Consider the following 20,263-nt stretch of genomic DNA (forward strand, 5'->3'; position numbering starts at 1 on the left):
AGCCTTTGGCACATTACTCCTGGTTTGAGAGGCTCGCCGAGGCAACCCTAACTAATGGTCTGATTCCTCATGGTCAGAATGAGAATGTTATTATAGACATCAAGTCATTTCATGCATAAAAGTTGAACCACTCTGTCCCATTCTGATGCCTGCTTCAAGGTAGATAGATGAATGGTCATGTAATCTCTTTGCATACATACCCCAAAAAATAAGAACGCAATGCATCGTCAAATCCTACTCCATAACCATCCTGCTCCCGACCCGGATGCACCAACCTCCCCCAACCCCCATCCTCCCATACCCGGGCAACGCTCCTATGCCTCATGATTTAAATAGTCTCCCACCCGCCATTGTTGATATCCGCTTCGAGCTTCCGGGCGATGAAACTCGGCACGCCGTGACTGAGCCACAAGTTCCTCAGCATCGAATCGTACCGCTTCTGGTGCAGGAACAGCTGCCGGCCAAACCGCAGCCCCATGTCAACCTCGCCGTATCGGTCAATGTACGGCGCGTTGCTGAACGAGCCCGACATGCGCGAGAGGTAAAAAACGCAGCACTTGCGGATGTTGATGAAGAGGCCAATGTTCTTCTGGCATCTACATGTAGAAGGAATGAGTGAGCAAATTGACTTCACTTCGAGTCGCGGTAGGGGAAGGAAGCTCGGTAAGGGAGTGTGTAAGGAGGGTTAACTTACTTCATCATGTGTTGCTGCGCGCCGCCAACCCTCATTTGGGTCCGGCCCTGTTTGATTTCCCTGGCGCAGCAGACGGCCTGACCGCAAAAAACCTCGCCACAAAATAAGCAGATGGAGGGATCCGTCAGATCCTTGCTCGTGCTCGGGCACCGCCGGCGAGTAGCCTCCTCAATGAGCGTGTCATAGTTCTTGGGCAGGCCAATCAGCTCAAAGATGCCCGGATGGCTGAGCACCGCCGACTGCGGCAGGTTCTTGTCGCTGCCGTTGTACGGCCACAGCGCCTGGTGCTTGACCCACCCAGCCACGAGCCGCCGCGTCTCGGCGGGCCAGCCATGCTGCACGCCCTGCGGGGGCGTCAGGGCGCTGAGCATCTCGTCCAAGGACGGCACGCGGAGCGCCTCGGTGAGGCGCTCGAGCTCGCGCTGCTCCGGGATGGGGCTCACGCGGCTGTTGAAGTCGACGCCGTACTTGACGTGCAGGAGCACGACGCACTTGCGGAGGAAGGCCAGCGCATACTTGCGCAGGAGGACGTACCATGCCTCCCACGTGTCCAAGGTGGGCTGTTGGAACGCCTTGTTCTCCCACGCCGGCCGGTCGATGCCCGCGAGGGGGTCCGCCGCGCACTGGACGTCTATCTCGCATAGCACCTCGCAGAAGTTGACAAAATTGGCGGTTGAGGGGTCCAGATCCTCGCGGCGTGAGAGATAGCTGAACCACAGCGTGACAGGCATGTTTCTAGCGAGGTGATAGGCCACCTTCGTGATTTCGGCCAGATAGCAGAGGCGGACCAAGTGGCCAATTTCGTAACCCTGTGCCGGGATGAGGCCGAAGACACACTCGCACAGGAAGATGAACGGATCTTGGCTGAGCAGCGGAGGATATGAGCTGGCGGGGGACCGTGTGTTCTCTGTCTCTTCGCCCAAATACTGCGTGATGAACAGTTGGCAGTGCTGGCGTTCGCTATCCTTGCGGTACTCAGTGTCAATCCTGTTTTCACCGGACTCGCGCAAGCCACCAACCGCGATGAAGGACGTCACCGTCTCGCTGAGGATGCGAAGCTGCGTGAGTACCTGATCCGGGATCTTCTCGAGAAAAGTCATGCCGTACTCGGCCTCGACACCGCGCTGCTGGATTTCCACTGCCGAGATGGAGAATCCCACGGAGCGCGCCAGTGCGTCGCTGCCACACAACTCGTTGGCATCTTGTTCTGGAAGATCATGTTGATACCGCGAAGCGATGTCATTCTTCCTCAGTGTATCCCGCAGACGGCGATAGACATTGATCAGTTCCCTCATCGTGCTGTTGGCATCAAAGGTGGCACCTCGGGCAAGGGTGGGTTCTGGGCCAGAAATCAGAGAGAAAGTCTCGCTAAACGGCGTCCCGGCCCTCGAGACGGACTGGGCTCCAACGTCGACCCAAGCTTCATCAAGCAATTGCGACGATTTCTCCGCCAGACTGTTGATCATGTGGTTGGCCGTGTAGGCAGCGAACGTGTTCTGTATCTGGTCCGGCGGGCGCGACGCCCCAAGCGTGTAGTAAGCTGAGTGAAGCTGGGCCTCGAGAAACGACGAGAACGCGGTGGATGGCACCAGCGGTCCGGGGTACGACTCCTCCTTGCCCTTCCAGATGACGGGCAGGAATGCGTTCCCAAGCGCCTTGCAGAGCGGGCACACAAACTCTAGCCTATTGGTCTTCTCCGGAGCGTGTCGCGCAATCTGCTGGCCGTGCCGCCGCACGGTAGCGTCGAAGTAGGCCTCGAAGCAATGGTAATGCATCATGTGACCGCACCCAATCGAGACTGGTCCTGGACGAGACAGGTTCGCAGGGAAGCCCTTCCCAATGAGCTGACGCTCCGTTTCAAACGTCTGGCCTTCCTGGTTCACCTTCTGGATAACCTGACGGTTCTCGTGGGCAACACCAAACGGCCGTATTGCTTCGGCGGACCGGTCCAGGTTGTCAGGCGTATTGAACGCCTCTCTGACAAAGTCGGGATCCTGGAAGTCTGTCTGCCGGAGAATATTGCTCTCAGTGAAGTAGGCAAACGTCCCATATAGGCGGCGGTCATCCGTGTCCTCTTGACACAGAATACAAGTGCCTGACGGATACTTCCAAAAGTCCCTGTGCTCCTCCATCGGCGGCACGTCGTCGTCGTCCTCAAGATCATCCATCTCTCCCCAGTTGATGTCGCCCTGATTTTCCATGAAGCTTTTTTGCTGAGCCTGGAACTGCGCCATGACCCTGGCCTGGCGGTCCAAAGCCGCCCGCTTCTTCCGCTCTCGCTCTTCATCTGCACTGTTAGCCGCGGGAGAAGCTGTGTCAATGCGGTCCACGGAGAGGCCAAGACGCTCGTAGCTGACCTCAAATGCCTTGGGCCTCTTCTGCCGCATCCTCCGAAGAATCAACCCAACCTTGGGATGGCACGCTTTGAACTCATCCTTGAAGGCAATCAGGTTGAGCAGGGCGACAATCGTTTTGGCTTGCGGAGCATCTGGCATGAAGTTGCTGCGGGCTTGCTGGGTAAGCGCTGTGGCGATGAACGACGGTTGTGGTTGTTCTTCGTCCGAACTGTCCTCAGCAATGGCAATGAGGATGAGGTGCAACACAACCTGTAAGTACGTCTCGACCCGAGTCGATGGCACTTGCGGCGTCAGATTGGGATAGACGAGACTGTAGAGCAGCGAGTAGTATATGATCTGGGCGAACATGCCGGTGCTTGTAAACTGGCCCAGCCCAGCAAACACCCCTGACGGGATGGGCCGCAGTCTAGGCTCGTAGACGACGTCTTCCACCGGCTTTCCGGTTTTCTTGGAAACGCACTTCCGCCAAGCCATCTCAGCTTCCTCGCGCTGATTCTTGTTGTAGTGCGCAATGTAAGGGTCAACGTTCTCAATGTACTGTGGCTTGAGCTCAAAAGTACCAACGTCTGTCAAGCCCTCTGGCGCCTTGAAGGTCGTCATCTCGTCCAGGATTGTATGAAAATCTTCTCGCTCCGTAAACTTGTCCGGGAGTTTTAGACAAATATCGGAAAAGGACAGGGGCTTGAAGCAGAGGACGTGGGTGAGATCGCGGCGCATGGATGCGATGTGGGCCCCTTGGTCATCCCCACTGGGGATGAGCGAAGTGCGGTCGCTCAGCAGGACGATCAGCAGGTGTATCATGTCCTCAACGACATCCAAATGCTGGGCGTCATCCTGGGCCTTCGACTTCTGCTCGAAAAAGCCCTTGACCCACTTCTCCATACCGAACCGGTCGACGATGGAGGCGAGCACGCGGCTGGGATCGCAGACCACCAGAGACACCTGCAAGAGGAAGATGTCGCGGTGATGTGAGACGTCTCTCTGGCTGACGCCACGGTAGGTACCGGCTTGGTGACGCAGACTCAGACCGTTCCGAACCCACATGCCCGCCTTCATCTGGGCGAGCCAGGCACACACCCGGAGTGGGAAATCAAATGCTGCCATCAGGTAGTCCTCCGGCTGATAGGTGTCGTGCCTGGGCCACAGCTTCCTGCCCATGGAGCGGGGTCTCATCTTGAGCTCTTGAGTAGTGAAGCTGAGAAGCGCTCTGAGCTGCTCAACCGGCATCGCTTTCCCACATTCGATCAGCCATGACAAAGTGTAGTGAAGAGCATGATGGAAGCTGATGGGCTCCTCTTCCACCACAAACTTGACAACGTTGAGCTCCCGGCCCGGAGCCTCGAATTCAAAGTCGTCGAGATTCTTGAAGCGGACTTCGTCTTTGATTTCCGACTGGCTGAATCTGCCACGTTCAGCTCCGATCGAGTTGATGATGACAGTTTTGGCCACAAGACGGATCGCCCCCGAGACATAGAGCGAATCTTGCTCCTTGACATTACGAAACGACTCAGCAAACTGTCGGCAAAGCCTGTTGATCTCGCGCGTAACAAGTGAGGCGCTAATCCAACTGTCTGTTTCATACTCGACGTGCTCGCCCACTGCACGCACGTTCGGGCAGATGCCCTGATGCAACTTGACGAGGTCAAGGAACTGCATCATGTACCGCTCCTCCGTCCTGAGCCGCTCTTGGACGTGAGGGGAGCCAAAGAGATACTTCAAATCCAGGAAGAAGTGGTACATCCTCCGGTTCGTGACGGTACCCGTGTCAAAGGACAGCACTGCATTTGACGCCACATCCCAAGGGTGTCCGACTTGGCGGGTGGTCAGGAAAGTGTACAGGATAGCCATTAGACTGGTAAGGAAGTTGCCTCGTTCGACAATCTCGGCGGTGATGGAAGGGGTGGTCAGCATCTGCAGCGAGATATTGATGATGGAGTGGTCAGGTTCCCGATCACCAATGAGGTACAGCTGGGCAAGAGTGGTATAGAGCCCGGCAAACCGTAGGCCAAGGACGCGCTTGAACTCGGGAATAGTGACGACGGTCGAAATGTAGAGCGACCGTAAATCGTTGCGGACCTTCTTCCACATCCTCAGGTCGAAGAGAATCATCCAGTCGAGGCGGACTCGCTCAAAGAGATCTTCCGAGACTGGGATGTTCTCCTGCTCCACGTAGCCGGCGGGAGTAGCAAGCCAATAATCACCAGGCTTGGGCGGCATGCCTTGGCTTCCTAGTTGACCAGGGGTCTTGGGTATCTCCAAATGAGCTTTTGCGTACACCGTAGGAGCGATGAGGGGCTCTGCGGTATCCGAGTCGGATGGTGTGAGTTCACGTTCGCGGGCGGTTCGACGGGGAATTGGGGGCGGGGGAGGCGGAGGTGGATAACCCGCAACTGTGGCCTCGTCCTCCTCCAGCGCGGCGTCCTGCTGCCAGTCTTGCATGGGCAGGTCACCCTCACCCTCTTCGCGGCCATCAAGCATCATCACATCGTCGTCGTCGTCGCCGTCGTCATCCATGTCGCTCCCCGGGGTATCATGGCCTCCGTCTTCCTCGTCGTCATCGCCTTCATCCTGGCTCGGCTCGCCCGCCGCGGCCTCCCGCCGGGCAGCCCGGGCCGCCTGGCGAGCCTGCAGAAGGATCCTACTCTGCTGGATGTAGAAGTCATTAGCTTCCCTATCCTCCTGCTCAATCAGATCCTCGTCGTCAATACCGCCCTTGCCGACAATGGCATGCGTCGCCGGGCTCCCCTTACGCCACGGCTTGAGCATCTCCTCACACACGATCTGTCTCAGTAGCTGGTGGTCCTCGCCGACGGTGCATCCCGAGATATCCCTAAGCCACTCAATCATTGTCCCGCACATCTGCTCCCTGAAAGTATCCCGAGCCGAGCGTATCGTCACCGTGACCCTGATTCTCTCTAGGGTGGTGGCAACCTCGATGAGCTTCTCGATGCTCTTGTCGTACATTAAAATGCTCCGGCCGATGGAGTCGGTTTCGTTGGCTTTCTGCAATCCAGTCGCCAGGGTGGTGCTGCACGCGCGAGCCACCTGGTCCCGGACGTCTATGACTGTGTGCTTCTCGTCGTTCCACAGCACCACGGCGTATTCTCCAGGCGACTCGGTATCACCGCCACAGTAGATGGAAGATAACCTTGACGTCCTCTCGTCTTGCTCGATGGACTCAACCGTCTTCACTTGGCGCAACTGCTCGGGCGAGCACGAAATGACGTCGCACAGATAGTCGAAGACGCGGCCGATGGTCATGCGCGTGTTGGCAACCAGGTCTTCAGGCAGCCCCGGCGTTTCCCTGGCCTTGCCTTTCCCCTCGCCCTCCCACATCGAGTGTATCGTGCAGAACATGGGCCTGTTCCAGGCTTCCGGGTCCCCACAGTCGCAGCAGCCACTGTTACCGGGCGAGATGTTGATCCGGACCATGTGGCCGGTGTGGTCAGTGGCGTCGAAGCATTTGCTGCACAGGCAGCAGGTGTCATCAGCGCTGCATGTCCTACACCCATACGACGCCTCGCCCTGCTTGAAGATGTGTCCACACGCCTTTCCACGGGCCGCTTCTGTGTATTCGGCACCCTCGACGGCACCCTGGGCCTCGCGGAGCTTGAGTGTTCCACCACGAGCCGGACCGCCGGTCGGGAAGAAGAGATTCATGTAATCGGACTTGCCGGCGGCCATGCACCAGAAGAGAGCGGCCAGCAGTTCGTTGGCAGCGTCGTCGGTGTATCGATAGTTGTGGCGAGCGGGCAGCTCCAACAGAAGCTGGCAGAGCTGCCGCTCCTGTGTCGACATTGGCGTCTCCATCGGTGTCTCCATCGGGGTCGACAGTCGGAGAGAGCTACCTTGCTGTCATGTGTGCAAGACGTCTCAGAAGCGCCGTAAGGACGTCATATACGGAACAGGTTGCGAATTGGTAGGCAGAAGAGACCGGTTGGGCTTCTTTTTGATTTCTGGTCGGTTTATCGAATCGCGTCCTCTGATTAGAGATGACGGAGGAGGGGAACTTTATCGTGGGTTTCTTGGCTGCGCAGCAAGAGCGAGCTTCACCGAGGGTCAGAGCAGGAAGGGGTGGCGTGATGGGAGCCAACCGCTGGAAGCAATGAACACAGAGATAGCGATCTCTTTATTGCTTGTTTGAATGAAGAGATTAGATATTCGAAGATCAGGTTGAAACGCATCTTTTGGCCAGAGACCACGGAAAGATGCCGAGTCTCGCTGCAGCGGTGGAACATGCTTGTGAATCGAGATCCTTGCAGGCGTCTTGGCATCGCCTACCGCGAAAAGGAGCTGGCTGGCTGATCTTGGAGGGAAGCGGGGTTCTGGCAAGCCTTGCAAGTGTGGATGTGGAACAGACTGTCGGTAGGTTTGACCCAACTCTTGGGGGCAACATTGAGTAGACACAACAGTATGAAAATGCCATAGCAGAATGTCTTCGCAACATGATGTATACAAAGCTGTTCAAAGAACAGGCTGTTCAACCAAGAACATACTGCTAGTAAGGCTGTATTAGGCAGCTAAGAAACAGGGTTAGGGTTACTTTCGTACTCCCAGTTTTCGGAGATATCTACTCCCTCTCTTTTCCGTTTTGTTGTTTTTTTGGGTTTTTACAATTGGAAAGAGAGAGGAACAACTGAGATATTTGAATATAGGACCTTACGGATATCCAGAAAATGCCAGTCAATCACATTAGACTAAAATCAAGGGAAACGATGTGCAAGAGTGAGGAGGAAGTCGCAGTCTATTCACCCCAATCTAGGGTCGCTGACAGCACGATAAAACAGCATGAATGACCTAAGATATTCTGTTGTATACTGAACAGAATGTTGGTCTTGGCAAGTCTGAACCTGCCAAAAGAGAGCTGTTCTTGCATTGGAACACTGTTGGTTGAAGAGTCTGGGAAGGCAGTTGGGGGTGTTGGTAAGAACTTCTTGTTTCCAGTCTGTCAGGCCCAGGTCCACTCAATTCCCTCTACCAACAGTCTGTTCCAGCCAAACAGGGTTGCAACAGTGTTCTCAGAACCCCCATCCCTCCGCGGAATCCCGAGAAGCAGCGACAGGCTGGATGATGATAATCAAGACGCTTAATTTGTAGCACGCTGCCTGTGCAGTCACCCGAGAGCCCGATTTTACGGGCATGCGGGCCATAGGAACATAGGCGCAAGCAGTTCTACAATGATTTCAGCATAGCTGATCCTGATGAGCCATGGACTGATATGGCTACAAAGACTGAAAATGTGAATGGTAATCGTCCAGTTCAGTTGTGTGACTATCGCTGCACCACCAGAGTTCTTTCTCTCGACAGCGGAAAGTAGCATGTCCAATGACCTGAGCAGCCCATAGGGACCAGGATGTTGATGAGAGTAGTCCAGATGAGCTCGAGAACAAGCAGTTGCAAAGATTATCTTAGGGAGAACCACACATCGAAGGGATTGGAACCAACGTCCCGTAGATGGAGCCAGTCGGTTGAGGCCAGCTCAGCACACAAGCCCTGATCGTTCATCTGGGCTCCTGATCAAGTGCTGCCAATGCCTGATGTGATGGGTTGCCAGTCCGTCCTAAGTTGAGACGGTGGGCAGATTCTCTGCAGGGTTGTCGCCAAGCAAAGCTCTATTCTCTACAACCGCCTCTAGCGCCCAGTATACACGTCGATCCTCGTGCTTCGAATCGACCCAGTTCCTCGTGCCTCTTCGTGGCGTCTCCCCCAACTCTGCTTATTCGTCATCCCCGCCCTCGACGTACTTGTGCCGGATGTCCTTCCATTGGCGCTATCCCGTGGTGTCAGCATATCGTTCTGGAAGGAGAGTTGCCTAGGAGCGTCGTACCCCTCGGTTGTAGTTGTCCCAGACTTTGTTCATCAAGTTGTCGTAGCCCCTGCTTGAAGTTCAGTACTGAAGTTCCTCCACCGCTGCCAATTTCGGATGTGCCATACATTTCGAAAGCGAAGGCGCCAGTAAAGACAAGAGCAAGCATGGTGTAGTTCCTCCGGAAGAGGGCGCTGGCGATAAGTGTTAGCGTCGAATTGGGGTTGGCGAGAGTCCTGGGAAGGGGGCTTGCCTGTAGAGTGCGCTGCTGGCCTGGAACGGGTCAGTCAGTCTGCCTTTCGTTTGTTCTCGCCACCAATTTCAAATTGCCCGAGACTCACCATTCTGAGCCGATTGAAATCCCAATTGGAGGCGAAGCCGGGACTGACGTAGTGCGGAAAGTTCCAAGGCTGGCGAAAAGAGTTGAATGTTTGCGCTGCAAAAACGGACCAGTGCTGTGAGTGAACCCGAAAGGACGCACGCAACGGAAGTATCCGGGCCTGCTCGTGATTGGGCCCAAGCTCTCGTCAGGCCAAGGTGAATACTTGGCGCTGGCTTTGTTCCTGCGAGCCCCACCATCAACAGGATTGTTGCGATAGCTCTCAACTTGATGAGACTGCAATTTTGAACCCACATAAGCGCGTAGATGTTCTAGAGGCGGATTGTTGTGCTTGTGGCGTCAGTGAGCACCGGAGCACAACCCTTCCAAGCCGTTTTCAAACCAATCCCTCGTTTCTCGTTTAACATCTTCCCGCTGGCCGACCGGCATCACAACCCCCCACCATCATGCCTTCAGAGCCCACCGCCTCAGGCATTGTGACCGACGAGGCGAGCGGCGAGCGACACATTCCTGAGTCAAGACGAGCTGACGGCAGCACAAGGAAAGCCATCAAGATTCGGCCCGGCTACCGCCCGCCCGAGGATGTCGAGGTCTACAAGAACCGCATCGCTGAGACCTTTCGCAATCGTGGCAAGGGCCCTGTTCCGGGCGCCGAGGGCCTAAAAGACGACAAAGCGGCGCAGCCATCTTCTGCAGCTGCCAACAAGAACGCCAAGCGGCGCGAGGCACGCAAAAAGGCCAAGGCCGCTGGGGAGTCTCCCGAGGATGCGCCCGCAGAGGAAGTGAAGAAGGAGGAGCTTGACCTCGAGGCGGAGAAGGAGAAGAAGGTGCGGACCTTGAAGAAGAAACTCAGGCAGGCTAAGGAGCTGAAGGAGAAGAAAGAGGGCGGAGGGTCTTTGCTGCCGGAGCAGATCGCCAAGGTCATCAAGATCAATGAGCTCATCCGGGAACTGGATGCGCTAGGCTTCGATTCCGAAGGGGAACCCAAAACTGAGGCGGCGGGTTCTGAAGGCACGAAGGATTGTAGCTGAGCTATGAGCAGGGTTTGCGGGTCGAACCGTTGGACAGTCACTGATAGCGTCCCTGGCGCAGCAAGAGGACTACGGCCTGCCTCTCGATCCGACTTTCGGCTAGTGACAAGCGGTGCCGGGTCAGATTCTCGGACGTCGGGACATTGGCAAACCTTTATTACCGGCTAGGCTGATGACGAGTCTGCAGAGACCCCCGACTTGGGGACGGCAAGCCTGAGAGATTGGTTCGCGCAAGCTCCTAGACAAGGTTGAAGACCATGCTCTAGCCACCAAGCCTCAACCTTGGCATCATTCGACAACCAGCTACCGGACTGGAGATCCGAGAACCGCAAGGGAAACACGCTTGTTATATATGTTACTTAAGCGCCGGGGCGGGAGGATATAGAGAGGGACACGCACACTGGACCATCTAAGAGCTCATCGCGAGAGTGCTGGGTTATCCGTAACATACTGTAATAATCCACAGAATATGAGATCCAAGGGCATTCGCTTCTAAATCATTCGCGGAAGTGTAGCATAACTCGGCTATCGATGGCTAACACACAACCAGCCATCTGCAACGTAAATAGGGGGTATCAGCGATCTATAACATGACCAACCGTACACTATACTCCCACAATATTGTACACTACCCGGCCCGTTCGCTACGCTGGGGCCTTTATGGTTCCCTCCGCAGAGGGCTGCTCAGGCTCAAAGGTCCGCGGGATCAGGCCGTCAGCCATCTTGATGGCACCCTCCATATCTCCCTTGTTGAACTGGAACAAGCCCTGAATAGCCGCGGTCGAGGTGTGTCTCTTTGGGATGTTGGGGTTCTGAGCGTCGCCACCAAACAAGCCCAGCTCGTCAAGCCGCTTCAAGAAGCGTTCGCGGCCCGAGTGGTCTTCATCAATATCGCCGTAGTACCGATCCCACATCTGAGCCGCCTGGTACCGCGTGGCCTCGCCGATGCGTACCATCATGTCGACCCGCCCCGGCCGAATCAGGGCAGGATCCAGCCTATCGATGTGGTTCGTCGTGAGGAAAGCGATCCGGTCTTCGCCAGCAGCCAGGCCGTCCAAGGCATTGAGCAACCCTGAGGCCGTCACTGTCCGCCCACTATACCCGTCCGGATCTCTCTGTCGGCGGTTCACCAGCGCCGCGTCCACGTCTTCCAGCAGAAGTATGCTCTTCTCGGGTAGCTGCGTCAGCAACTGCGCTAGCAAATCATCCGTCATGCCGACCTCGCTCAAATTGATCATGGCCACGCTGTAATCCAACTCTCCAGCTAGCGCCTGGATAAATGAGGTTTTGCCCGTGCCCGGCGGGCCATAGAGCAGATACCCCCTGCGGTACGGCACGCCACGATCGGTATACCACTGCTGGGCCTTCAGGAACTCCTTGACGTCCGCCACCAGCCCCTCTTTCACCCCCTCGTCGAGGATCACGCTCCCCAGCGGCCTCTTCAACCGCGGCTTGCCCAGCACGGCCCACTCCATCTTCCGGGCCGTGTATACGACCGTCTTGCCCTCCTGAAAACTCTGCGCCAGCGCGTGAGCCTGCGTAAATACGTCGGCCAGCACGTGGCGGTGCATCCACATCAGCGTCAGCGTCAGTGTCTCATGCGGCTCGCCCGTCGCCGTCGTTGCCGTCCCGGCCTTCTCCCTGTTCACCGCAATATACACCCCCGGCGCATGGCGTACGATATGCCTCCCAAACCCCGGCTGAACGCAAAAGTCGGCGTGAATCTTCCCACCACCTTCCCCGCCCGCTTCCTCCGCTATTCCTCGCGGACTCACAGACTTGGTGCTCGTGACGACCGAGAGGTTCCGCAGCCGGGTTAGGCGCTGCGCGAGAAAGCCGCGGTTGTCGCGCGGCTGCGCCAGCCAGGCGAGGACCCAGTTGTAGGACGGGTCGCGCTTGCTGATCTCGACGTTGACGAGGAGCTGGCGGCGAAGGAGGGCGGCGCCCGAGATGAGGACGCGTCGGCCAAAGGCGGCGGCCGCGCCTAGACCCGCTAGGCCAATGCCGCCTGCGAAGACGGGGTTGGTGAAAAGCACATCAAGGCCGAGGATGGAGTGGGGGGAAGGGGGAGTGGACAGTGGGATGAGTGGTGCTGGAGGTGCGGTTGGGAATGCTGGTGTAGAAATTGATGCTGCCTGGGATGGAAGAGCGGGCTGGGGAACGGTTGCTGAGGTTGTTGGCAACATTGTTGTTGGCTGCTACATCGCTTGCGCCGGAGATGTAGGTGGCGGATTCCGGCCGTTGATGGTGGATGGCGGGGAGCTGCCGCCGAACAATGACGGGGACAGGACCCGAGTTCTGAGATTTTAGTGGGTCCGACCAGCGGTCCGGGCGTTCCAATCCCGAGCGGTCTTCGCTTCGCATACGGAAGAATATGGAACGGCCATGACAGGTCGAGACTTTGAGAGATATTGGCGGGACAAACTCGGTACTCTGCTGAGTCTGCCTCTGATATAGCACCACGGGTCTAGTAAAAGGAACATTTGTTTGTAGTATACAATGTACATGGGAACTTGAACTGCCCGGTTCAGATCTGTAACCCCCTGGAGCCACGCTCGCTCCTTTTCCCCAAAGCCCAGAATACCGCTTAGCGGACGAAAACCCCTTAGCCCAATCTCCTCTTCCTCTTGCTCCGAGTACCACCGAACTTGAGCCTCGTCGAATCCGACACACGCGTAATCTTGGGCCGCAGCAGTTGGCCCTCATTCCCCATGAGCACCTTGACAACGGCTTCTCTGCCGGGCCCAAACCCGCGCAGGACCACCTCGAGCTTGTGGATCTTCTTGACCAGGCCCTTCTGGTGCATCTTGTTTATCACGTAGGCGCCGAGCTGGTACGCCGAGTCGTAGTGCTTGCGCCCGGACTTCCTGAATCCTATGTTCCCGCACGACAGCGAGATGAGGGCGTCCCGATTCGGCTTGGTGAGCGTGATGTGCGTGTTGTGCTTGTGGCTGTAAATGTGGAAGTGGTAGGGTTCCTCGCCCTGCTCCTCCTCCTCGACCTCCAGCTGCTCGGGGAGGGAGGCCGAGAGAGATTCGGTCGGCAGCGCAGCGCCCCGCATCACGCTCTTAGCGAGACGATCCATGCTAATGCTTCCGCTGGACGGGCGTTGCTGCGGAGTTGGTGGCTGCGGAGGGGTCCAGATGTTTTTGGCGGCGTGCGACTGGGACAGGAGTCGTGTCCATTGTGGTACTGTGGTGGTCGGGCAGACGGTTCTGGAGAGCGGCCGGGCCAGTTCCGGCGCCAGCAGGCGACTTATTGTGAATCGGCTCATCTCCACCAGGCACCGGTCCTCAAAGCGACCTGAAGCCGGGGAGAAGGTGCTGTCGTCGAAGGTTGGACGAGACGAACTTCGCTCTCGAAGTGTCGAGAATCGGCGTTGCTGTGAAGTCAACTGAAGCGCTCGGCCCATCGGAATTTTTGGGGTCGCTGCAGGGGGAATTTGCCGGGTCTTGGCAACGATTCTGGCCGGCATGGAAAAGAATTGCAGGGACTCAGTTGCCATCGCGCGCAAAATCCTTATCAACCGAACCCCAACGCCGTCGCCTTTCCCTTTCATCCATTCTCCATCTTCTGTCGCGCCTGTTATTACTCTCGCCGAAGGCGATTTGATTATTACAGAACCATGAACTCAGCGCGGCAAATCCGGAAGATGTCGCCGGGCGGCCCATTGAGGGCTTCGGGCTTCAGGAGTTCCGGCTGCACACCATCCTCGCGGTACCGGTCCTTCTCCTCCAGGACATCGCAGTACGCTGTCTCCGAAAACGCGACATATAGCGCATCTACACCACTCTTACAACAGCCGTTTCTACGCTCAACGATCCGCGCAAGCGCTTTTAGGCTAGACATGCTACCACAGCGCAGCGCCCGCTCATTCCACGTCTCCACCCAGACACGGCAGAAGGCAGCCGAGGAGAAGGACGCCAAGGCGCAATCAGAAACAAAAGACGGCGAAGAAAAGAGGGAATCAGAACCGAAGGAAGAGAAGGCGGGCGACGCGAAGGGCGACGAGAAGAGCGAGGACAAAGAGAAGGAGAAGAAGGAGGACCTCCCTCCGCCGCCGCCCCATGGCGACAAGACGCCCTGGCAGGTGTTCCTGGACACGATGCAGACCGAATTCAAGCAGTCCAAGGAGTGGAATGAGTCGACTAAGGCCCTGGCCTCCTCGGCAAATGAGTTTGTCGAGAGCGAGTCTGTCCGAAAGGCCCGCCAAGCCTACGAAGCTACCACGGGCGCTGTCTCATCCACGGCTGCGAAGGCGGTCAAGACCACTGCTAGTGCCATTGCCAAGGGCGCTGTGTACACGTGGGAGACTCCCGTTGTGAAGGGCGTGCGGAAGGGCGCGAATATAACGGGTGAGGTCTTGGACAAGGCCACCAAACCGATCCGGGAAACCGAGGCGTACAAGAACGTCAAGGAGGTCATTGATGACGGGAGCAGCTCCAGGTACGGCGGTTGGGTCGACAAAGAAGAGCGCAGGAGGCGGAGGGAATTGCGGGAGAAGATGAACAAGGAGGACGGGGTAAACACCCCGATTTACGAAGAAAACCCTAAGTGAGTGATTCTACAAAACGAATGCCTAGTACATTACTGACTTGGGCCTGTAGTGCCGGGACCAATGTCACAGTTCACAAGGACGCTGCGTGGAAGGAGGCGTGGCGGGATTTCAGGGACCAAAACAAGTTCGTTCAAGGCCTTTTCGGCATGAAAACCGTCTACCAAGAATCAGAAAACCCCCTGATCTCGACTGCCCGGAGCATTACCGACAAGTTTGCCGGTTTCTTTGCCGAGAACGAGACAGCTATGGTCATCAAGAAGCTCCGGACTATGGACCCATCATTCAAGCTGGAGCCGTTCCTCCAAGAACTCCGCGAGTACATCCTCCCCGAGGTTCTGGATGCCTACGTCAAGGGCGACGTCGAGACGTTGAAGCTGTGGCTGTCCGAGGCCCAGTACTCCGTCTATGAAGCCCTGACGAAACAGTACCTGCAAGCTGGCCTTAAGTCGGATGGCAAGATCCTTGATATTAGAGGGGTGGACATTCTGCGTGCTCGCATGCTCGACCCCGGTGAGATTCCCGTCTTTATCGTCACCTGCAGGACACAGGAGGTCCACGTCTACCGCAACGCCAAGACGAACGAACTGGCGGCCGGCATGGAGGACAAGGTCCAGCTGGTCACCTATGCCATTGGCATCACCCGAATTGCAGAGGACGTCAACAACCCCGAGACAAGGGGATGGCGGTTGATAGAGATGCAAAAGAGCGGCCGCGATTACATCTAAAGCAGCTTGTGTCTTTGACCAGCCTTTTGCGTGCTGCCCGATCACCCAGGAAGAGGGAAGCGTCCAGGCGCCCAGCTTCAGCTGCTGGCTTCCTCTTCATTCACTGTGTTCTACTGTCACAGAAGTGTATCATACGGCATCCGGGATTTTACCACCCAAGGTTGCAGGAGTTTTGGGATTGGCGGTATAGAGGCAAGGGAAGCAGGCGCCTTGATGCATTTGCACGAACACCACTCTGCCGGAGCCCATTGGGGATAGGCGCGCGAAGGGAAAAGTATACTTTGTACAATAAGGGACGTGGGTGGACAGCATCTTCAACCACCGAGAGTGATGCATCGGGAATGAACTGTAATAATAACCTCTACGAACATGCCCAACAACCTGAACAATCTGGGTAATACGAGACCAACCTTGAACAACGAGAAAACTCGAACCTCAAATAACTCAAATAACTCAACCTGATTCCTTCCCCTCCTTTGTCCCTTCACTTACGTCAGTCTTCTTCTCATCCACAGCCCCCGTTCCGCTCTCCCCTTCCGCCAACTCCTTCCTCAGCTCCGCCCTCACAGCCATCAACGCCTTCCCTAGCAAATTCATCCCCCATCTCTCCCTCTGCACCTTGCTCGCCTTGTCCGCACCGTACCCAATACCCCAGATTCTATCGAACGGGCTCGCCTCAACTAGCTCCTCCTCGCCGGTCCCCAGCAGCAGCTCCCGGAGACTCCGCTCCTCCGTTACGGTCCCGTCCTTTCGCTCCACCTCAAGGGGCACGATCCATCGCCCGTCGCGCGTGGCGTCCACGGGGCGCGTGAACTTGAGCATGTTGCCCCTGCGCACGATGGCCTCGCGGTGGGCGTTCCAGACGACGTCGGCGAAGTTGGATACTTTGCGGCCCAGGGCTCTCACCTTGCGCGGGTGGGAGGAGGACAGAATCTGAGCGGCCACGGACGGGTCCGAAAAGAGCATGGCTTTGTGGTACATCATGTAGCTTTATTGTTTATAAGGGGAACACAGCATCAATATATTGTTTCGGTATGGACAGAGAAAAATGGACGGAGGGGAAAGTGGGTGTGGGGGTGATTACTGCTCAGCGGTTTGGTAGACAATGGATGGGTTGGCATCGTCCGAGAAGGCGCACGGGTACCATTGCGAGAGGTAGCCCGTTGAAGGCTCCGTCTCACGCCAGAAATAGACTGGTGAATTGGGGCTGTCGACCCTGGTTTGGGGTTGAGGTTTGGCGGTGGTGGTCTTGGGGGCGGGTTTAAAAACCCTTTTGGTCACTCGGTGTTGGGGTTTGAAACGCTTGGTCGGCATTGGGAGAGTAAACAATACAAGTCAGGCAGGACATGAAAGACTAAGCGGAAAGAAAACCCAGCAAGTCTGAGTGAGGTACAACTGGTGGGATATAAAAATCATCATGATGTCGACAGTGAAGTGCAATTGACCTTGTGGCTGAGCACAGCCTTAGCGGCTGCGGTCTGACCTGAACTGGCCGGTGACTCAAGGACCAAGGAGAAATGAGTTTCTGCATCCATTCCCATCCTTGTATGGCACTGTGGTGATGAGTTGGCTTGCTGAACGAATGGTGGTGCCTGCCAAAACCGGTTGAACGCTTGTATAGTGGGAGGAGAGGCTCCGAGTGGTCTACGGAGACAGGAGGCGGCATAAATGCATGTGATATGAAGAGCAGAAAGGACAAGAAGTGAGAATCATGAGTACATGGAGAGTAAAGCCTGGAGGCACTGCGAAATTGACGCTCAGAATAAGAAATCTGCACAAGTACCTTATGTTGTGTGAACTTGGAAGTCAAAGGTGAAGGCTATCCGTATTTGATGGACATCTTCAAGAGCAAGGGAATAGCCGGAAGAGTGGGGCTGTAATTGGGTCAAGATGGAGTCAGGAGCTGATATCCATAAGTCAGATGACTCAGATCCAATGTTTGATGTCCTCCACTGACCTGAAACCTCAAGAAACCTGCAACTCTGCAGAGCTGTCATTGCCGATGGTGCATCTTCTTCATTATACGGCCCTGGCGCTACTTCAGCAGTCACCATGCTTGGCACTCATGAATTTGGAAGACGAGACAGGGACAGCAGCTGCCCGCCTTTCAAAAGCGCCGGCAACATGCTTTTAGCCACCTCTTCAGACCCCTGAGATAGCTGGCATGCAGCTGCAAGTTTCCCGGCATACATAGGTGCGAAGTCGGCACCAGCCACCTATTGGGAGGAGCACACACATTTGAGGCTGCGTACGGCACTACCAGTTCTGCATTTCTTCCGGCAGTTTTTCGCGATCTGAGCCTTGTAACCACGATAGTTATCTCCAAGGCGCCGGTGAACCTGTTCCATCAACAGAACCTAACCTCCGGAGGAGATCGGAGCCGATACCAGCAAGGGCTGGCCGGGTCCGGAGACTCACATCGGCTTTCGAAGGACCGATCCAAGTTGCCAACAAGCGTCATCGTCAGGGACAATCAGGTGTGAATGCGGCGGGATGCATTGCATAGATCAACTGCAGGAGGGCCGCCGGCATGATCGCCGCTTGATTATAGCAGCCGGTCCATGCTTGCTCCCCTGCATGGCGGGCTTCTTCTGGACGGGAACTCCCGCGGCCTCAAAGCTGACCTTCCATTCCAACATTCCGCTCACGATTGATGGGCACCTGGGCTGGACACCATCTCACCTACTCTGTGGAAATACCTGCACGAGATATAGCATAGTATGTTGCAGAGCAGAGGACGCACAAGCCAGCAGCCCGTCTCTACCTCTCGATGCTCTCATGTCCCTTCAGCCAGCCGAACCCGACTCTGCGTCTTACTCTGTGGGGTTGCACACACTTCGCCAATCCCGTATTGCCAGCGGTCTCATGCAGCGACTTAGATGGTGACTTCCCAATGCAGGCAGGCACCTGCCCGCCGCTATGGAAACAAATCAGAAACCAAGGTTCTCAGGAGATAGGTACTTGTAGTATACGCCACCTTAGGCATCCTGCTTGAAAGTCTGGATTATTTTGGGGGGGCAATGGAAAGTCCGTAACTGGGGAGTTCAGGAAAAAATGCCGGCCCCGGTATGGTGCAGCAAAGGATCCCTTCTCACCGCCAATGTTGAATCCAAAATCGGCTTCACCATGCATCTTCACTCCTCCTACATTCATGTGTGTGAATCAACCCACATGATGACAAGGGCATGCAAACCAAGTAGTTTCCTTTCTTGGCAAGACAATGGCGGCACCTTTGCAAGGGACCTCACCCCTGCACTACCGACGCGAGCGACGCCATTCCTAACGCCTTTTGGCGGCTAGTCCTCACCGTCTCTTCCACTCGGCCAGCGAACAATGGATCACGAGATGTAAAGATTCTTCCACGAGTTCCACGTTGGACGGCTGAAAACCACGTCTTTAAGTAGGCCCGACGTTGCCATTGACAGCATAATCAGTCAGCACACCACCACTGACCAACGAACATACCGTGTCCCTCTCCCGTGCTGACCCAAACGTTAGCTGCTGGGCCGCATTGGTCGTGTTGTGGTGCTTGACGAACCCGGCTGTATGGGACAGCAGCGTGGCAGTGTGAAGGCAGTGTGAAACCTGTGCCACTCACCACCACCATCCTGAGACCATTTCACACAGGCAGTTGACTTTGTTGGTCGGGTAGTTACTCTCTTGCACCTTGCTCCTTAAGACCAATTCTCAGGCCACTCGGATGGGAGGCTACCAACCAACAAGTTGGGTGCATCAGCTTTGATCAGCCTCACGCCTAGCCTTGCCTGCATCCTCCCACGACAAAGCCATTTGAAGAGTGTCCCAATCCATATCATGGTTCCTCAGTCCTAGGACGCCATCTATATTTCGCTTTCTGCTTCTAGGCTTCCAGTTTTCTGGGGTCTCTGCTATCGTGTTGTTTCCAAATTCGACGGAGCATTAGGTTAGGTCTTACCAGAATCCTTATCCGACGCTATGACTGCTGACATCTCGCATACAAAGGCCACTGTGGCAGGTTAAGCAGAAAGTCTCTGGTTGTGAGAGCTCAGTGACGACCACAACAGGCAGTTTGTGGGGCACTGGCAGCCTCGTGAAAGAATCTCTGAGAGACTCCCAGCCAGAACGAAGGCTCAGGCTCACACAACCTTACATCCGCTGTCTGAAGACACGAAGACACGGTGGTTACCTGGTAACTGGAAGATCCTGGGAGGAGGGCCTTCGGGGTTTCAAGGTGGTTTCTGAATCCCCTCGATCGGTGCCTCGTGCCAATGAGGTGTGCCTGAACGGATCTGCCTAGTTTCTTGGGGGAAGGCGAGAGAGGAATCACAAACACGGCTTGAACGTGCGAAACTGGCTCTGCTGCCCTGGCTGCCTACAGGGACTAGTTCCGCCGCTATCAGACCGTTGCTCTTTCCAGATTCCTCTTGCACCGACTCCAACCAGCAACTTGGAAGGAGCACTCCGGCTGCTGCTGGTGATTACTTGGCACCTCTGGAGGCGAGTAACGTGGGAGAGAAAGGCGTCTATCTGCAGTGTCTCACATCTCAGAAACCTCCACCAACTTTCCATTGGCACTCCCAACACAGCACAAGTTGCATCCCGGCGACTCCAAACTTTCTTTCGGCTTGCCCAGCTAGGATCCCGAGAGTTGACGATCATTAACCACCACTGCTCCCACCATTGCATCACTTTGCGAGAAAGAGGGCGAAGAGCGTCCCCGAGCTCTGAATAGAATTCGGCGCGATCCTCGATCCCAGCTCCAGCTCCTACTGA

The 20,263-nt window shown here is 56.0% G+C and overlaps 7 protein-coding genes across 7 annotated transcripts; 2 read left to right on the forward strand and 5 right to left on the reverse strand.

Annotated features, from left to right (window-relative positions):
- Positions 1–118: 118 nt before the first annotated feature.
- On the reverse strand, positions 119–7,253 carry N657DRAFT_686691 (uncharacterized protein). Its single transcript, XM_062796850.1, has 2 exons — positions 695–7,253; positions 119–596 (listed from the first exon to the last, which is right to left on the reverse strand). The coding sequence occupies exons 1-2, from the start codon at positions 6,871–6,873 to the stop codon at positions 329–331; spliced, it is 6,447 nt and encodes a 2,148-aa protein (XP_062653115.1). The 5' UTR covers positions 6,874–7,253; the 3' UTR covers positions 119–328.
- A 1,514-nt stretch (positions 7,254–8,767) lies between these two features.
- N657DRAFT_676984 (ubiquinol-cytochrome C reductase) lies at positions 8,768–9,201 on the reverse strand (the record flags this gene model as incomplete). The annotated part of the gene is made up of 4 exons (XM_062795941.1): positions 8,768–8,821; positions 8,879–8,927; positions 8,986–9,130; positions 9,195–9,201. The coding sequence occupies 4 exons, from the start codon at positions 9,199–9,201 to the stop codon at positions 8,768–8,770; spliced, it is 255 nt and encodes an 84-aa protein (XP_062653116.1).
- A 442-nt stretch (positions 9,202–9,643) lies between these two features.
- Positions 9,644–10,228, forward strand: N657DRAFT_562972 (uncharacterized protein; the record flags this gene model as incomplete). Its single annotated transcript, XM_062788176.1, has 1 exon — positions 9,644–10,228. The coding sequence occupies one exon, from the start codon at positions 9,644–9,646 to the stop codon at positions 10,226–10,228; it is 585 nt and encodes a 194-aa protein (XP_062653117.1).
- Positions 10,229–10,872: 644 nt separating this feature from the next.
- Positions 10,873–12,592, reverse strand: N657DRAFT_652769 (uncharacterized protein; the record flags this gene model as incomplete). The annotated part of the gene is made up of 2 exons (XM_062794331.1): positions 10,873–12,320; positions 12,391–12,592. The coding sequence occupies 2 exons, from the start codon at positions 12,590–12,592 to the stop codon at positions 10,873–10,875; spliced, it is 1,650 nt and encodes a 549-aa protein (XP_062653118.1).
- On the reverse strand, positions 12,530–13,564 carry N657DRAFT_639957 (translational machinery component). The gene has a single exon (XM_062791872.1). The coding sequence runs from the start codon at positions 13,500–13,502 to the stop codon at positions 12,834–12,836; it is 669 nt and encodes a 222-aa protein (XP_062653119.1). The 5' UTR covers positions 13,503–13,564; the 3' UTR covers positions 12,530–12,833.
- A 179-nt stretch (positions 13,565–13,743) lies between these two features.
- N657DRAFT_609602 (TIM44 subunit of mitochondria import inner membrane translocase) lies at positions 13,744–15,934 on the forward strand. The gene is made up of 2 exons (XM_062790299.1): positions 13,744–14,782; positions 14,836–15,934. The coding sequence occupies exons 1-2, from the start codon at positions 13,854–13,856 to the stop codon at positions 15,509–15,511; spliced, it is 1,605 nt and encodes a 534-aa protein (XP_062653120.1). The 5' UTR covers positions 13,744–13,853; the 3' UTR covers positions 15,512–15,934.
- Positions 15,807–16,499, reverse strand: N657DRAFT_639959 (DUF1768-domain-containing protein). Its single transcript, XM_062791873.1, has one exon. The coding sequence runs from the start codon at positions 16,493–16,495 to the stop codon at positions 15,965–15,967; it is 531 nt and encodes a 176-aa protein (XP_062653121.1). The 5' UTR covers positions 16,496–16,499; the 3' UTR covers positions 15,807–15,964.
- Positions 16,500–20,263: the final 3,764 nt, after the last annotated feature.

Source organism: Parathielavia appendiculata (genome assembly GCF_033297405.1).
Source record: "Parathielavia appendiculata strain CBS 731.68 unplaced genomic scaffold N657scaffold_1, whole genome shotgun sequence".
NCBI classification, from domain to species: Eukaryota; Fungi; Ascomycota; class Sordariomycetes; order Sordariales; family Chaetomiaceae; genus Parathielavia; species Parathielavia appendiculata.

Coding starts and splice junctions, on each gene's coding strand:
- N657DRAFT_686691 (XM_062796850.1), bottom strand. CDS start 6,873: ATGGAGACACCGATGGAGACGCCAATGTCGACACAGGAGCGGCAGCTC. Junction 597..694: donor GCGCAGCAACACATGATGAA/GTAAGTTAACCC, acceptor TTCTACATGTAG/ATGCCAGAAGAACATTGGCC.
- N657DRAFT_609602 (XM_062790299.1), top strand. CDS start 13,854: ATGAACTCAGCGCGGCAAATCCGGAAGATGTCGCCGGGCGGCCCATTG. Junction 14,783..14,835: donor ATTTACGAAGAAAACCCTAA/GTGAGTGATTCT, acceptor TTGGGCCTGTAG/TGCCGGGACCAATGTCACAG.
- N657DRAFT_639957 (XM_062791872.1), bottom strand. CDS start 13,502: ATGAGCCGATTCACAATAAGTCGCCTGCTGGCGCCGGAACTGGCCCGG.
- N657DRAFT_639959 (XM_062791873.1), bottom strand. CDS start 16,495: ATGATGTACCACAAAGCCATGCTCTTTTCGGACCCGTCCGTGGCCGCT.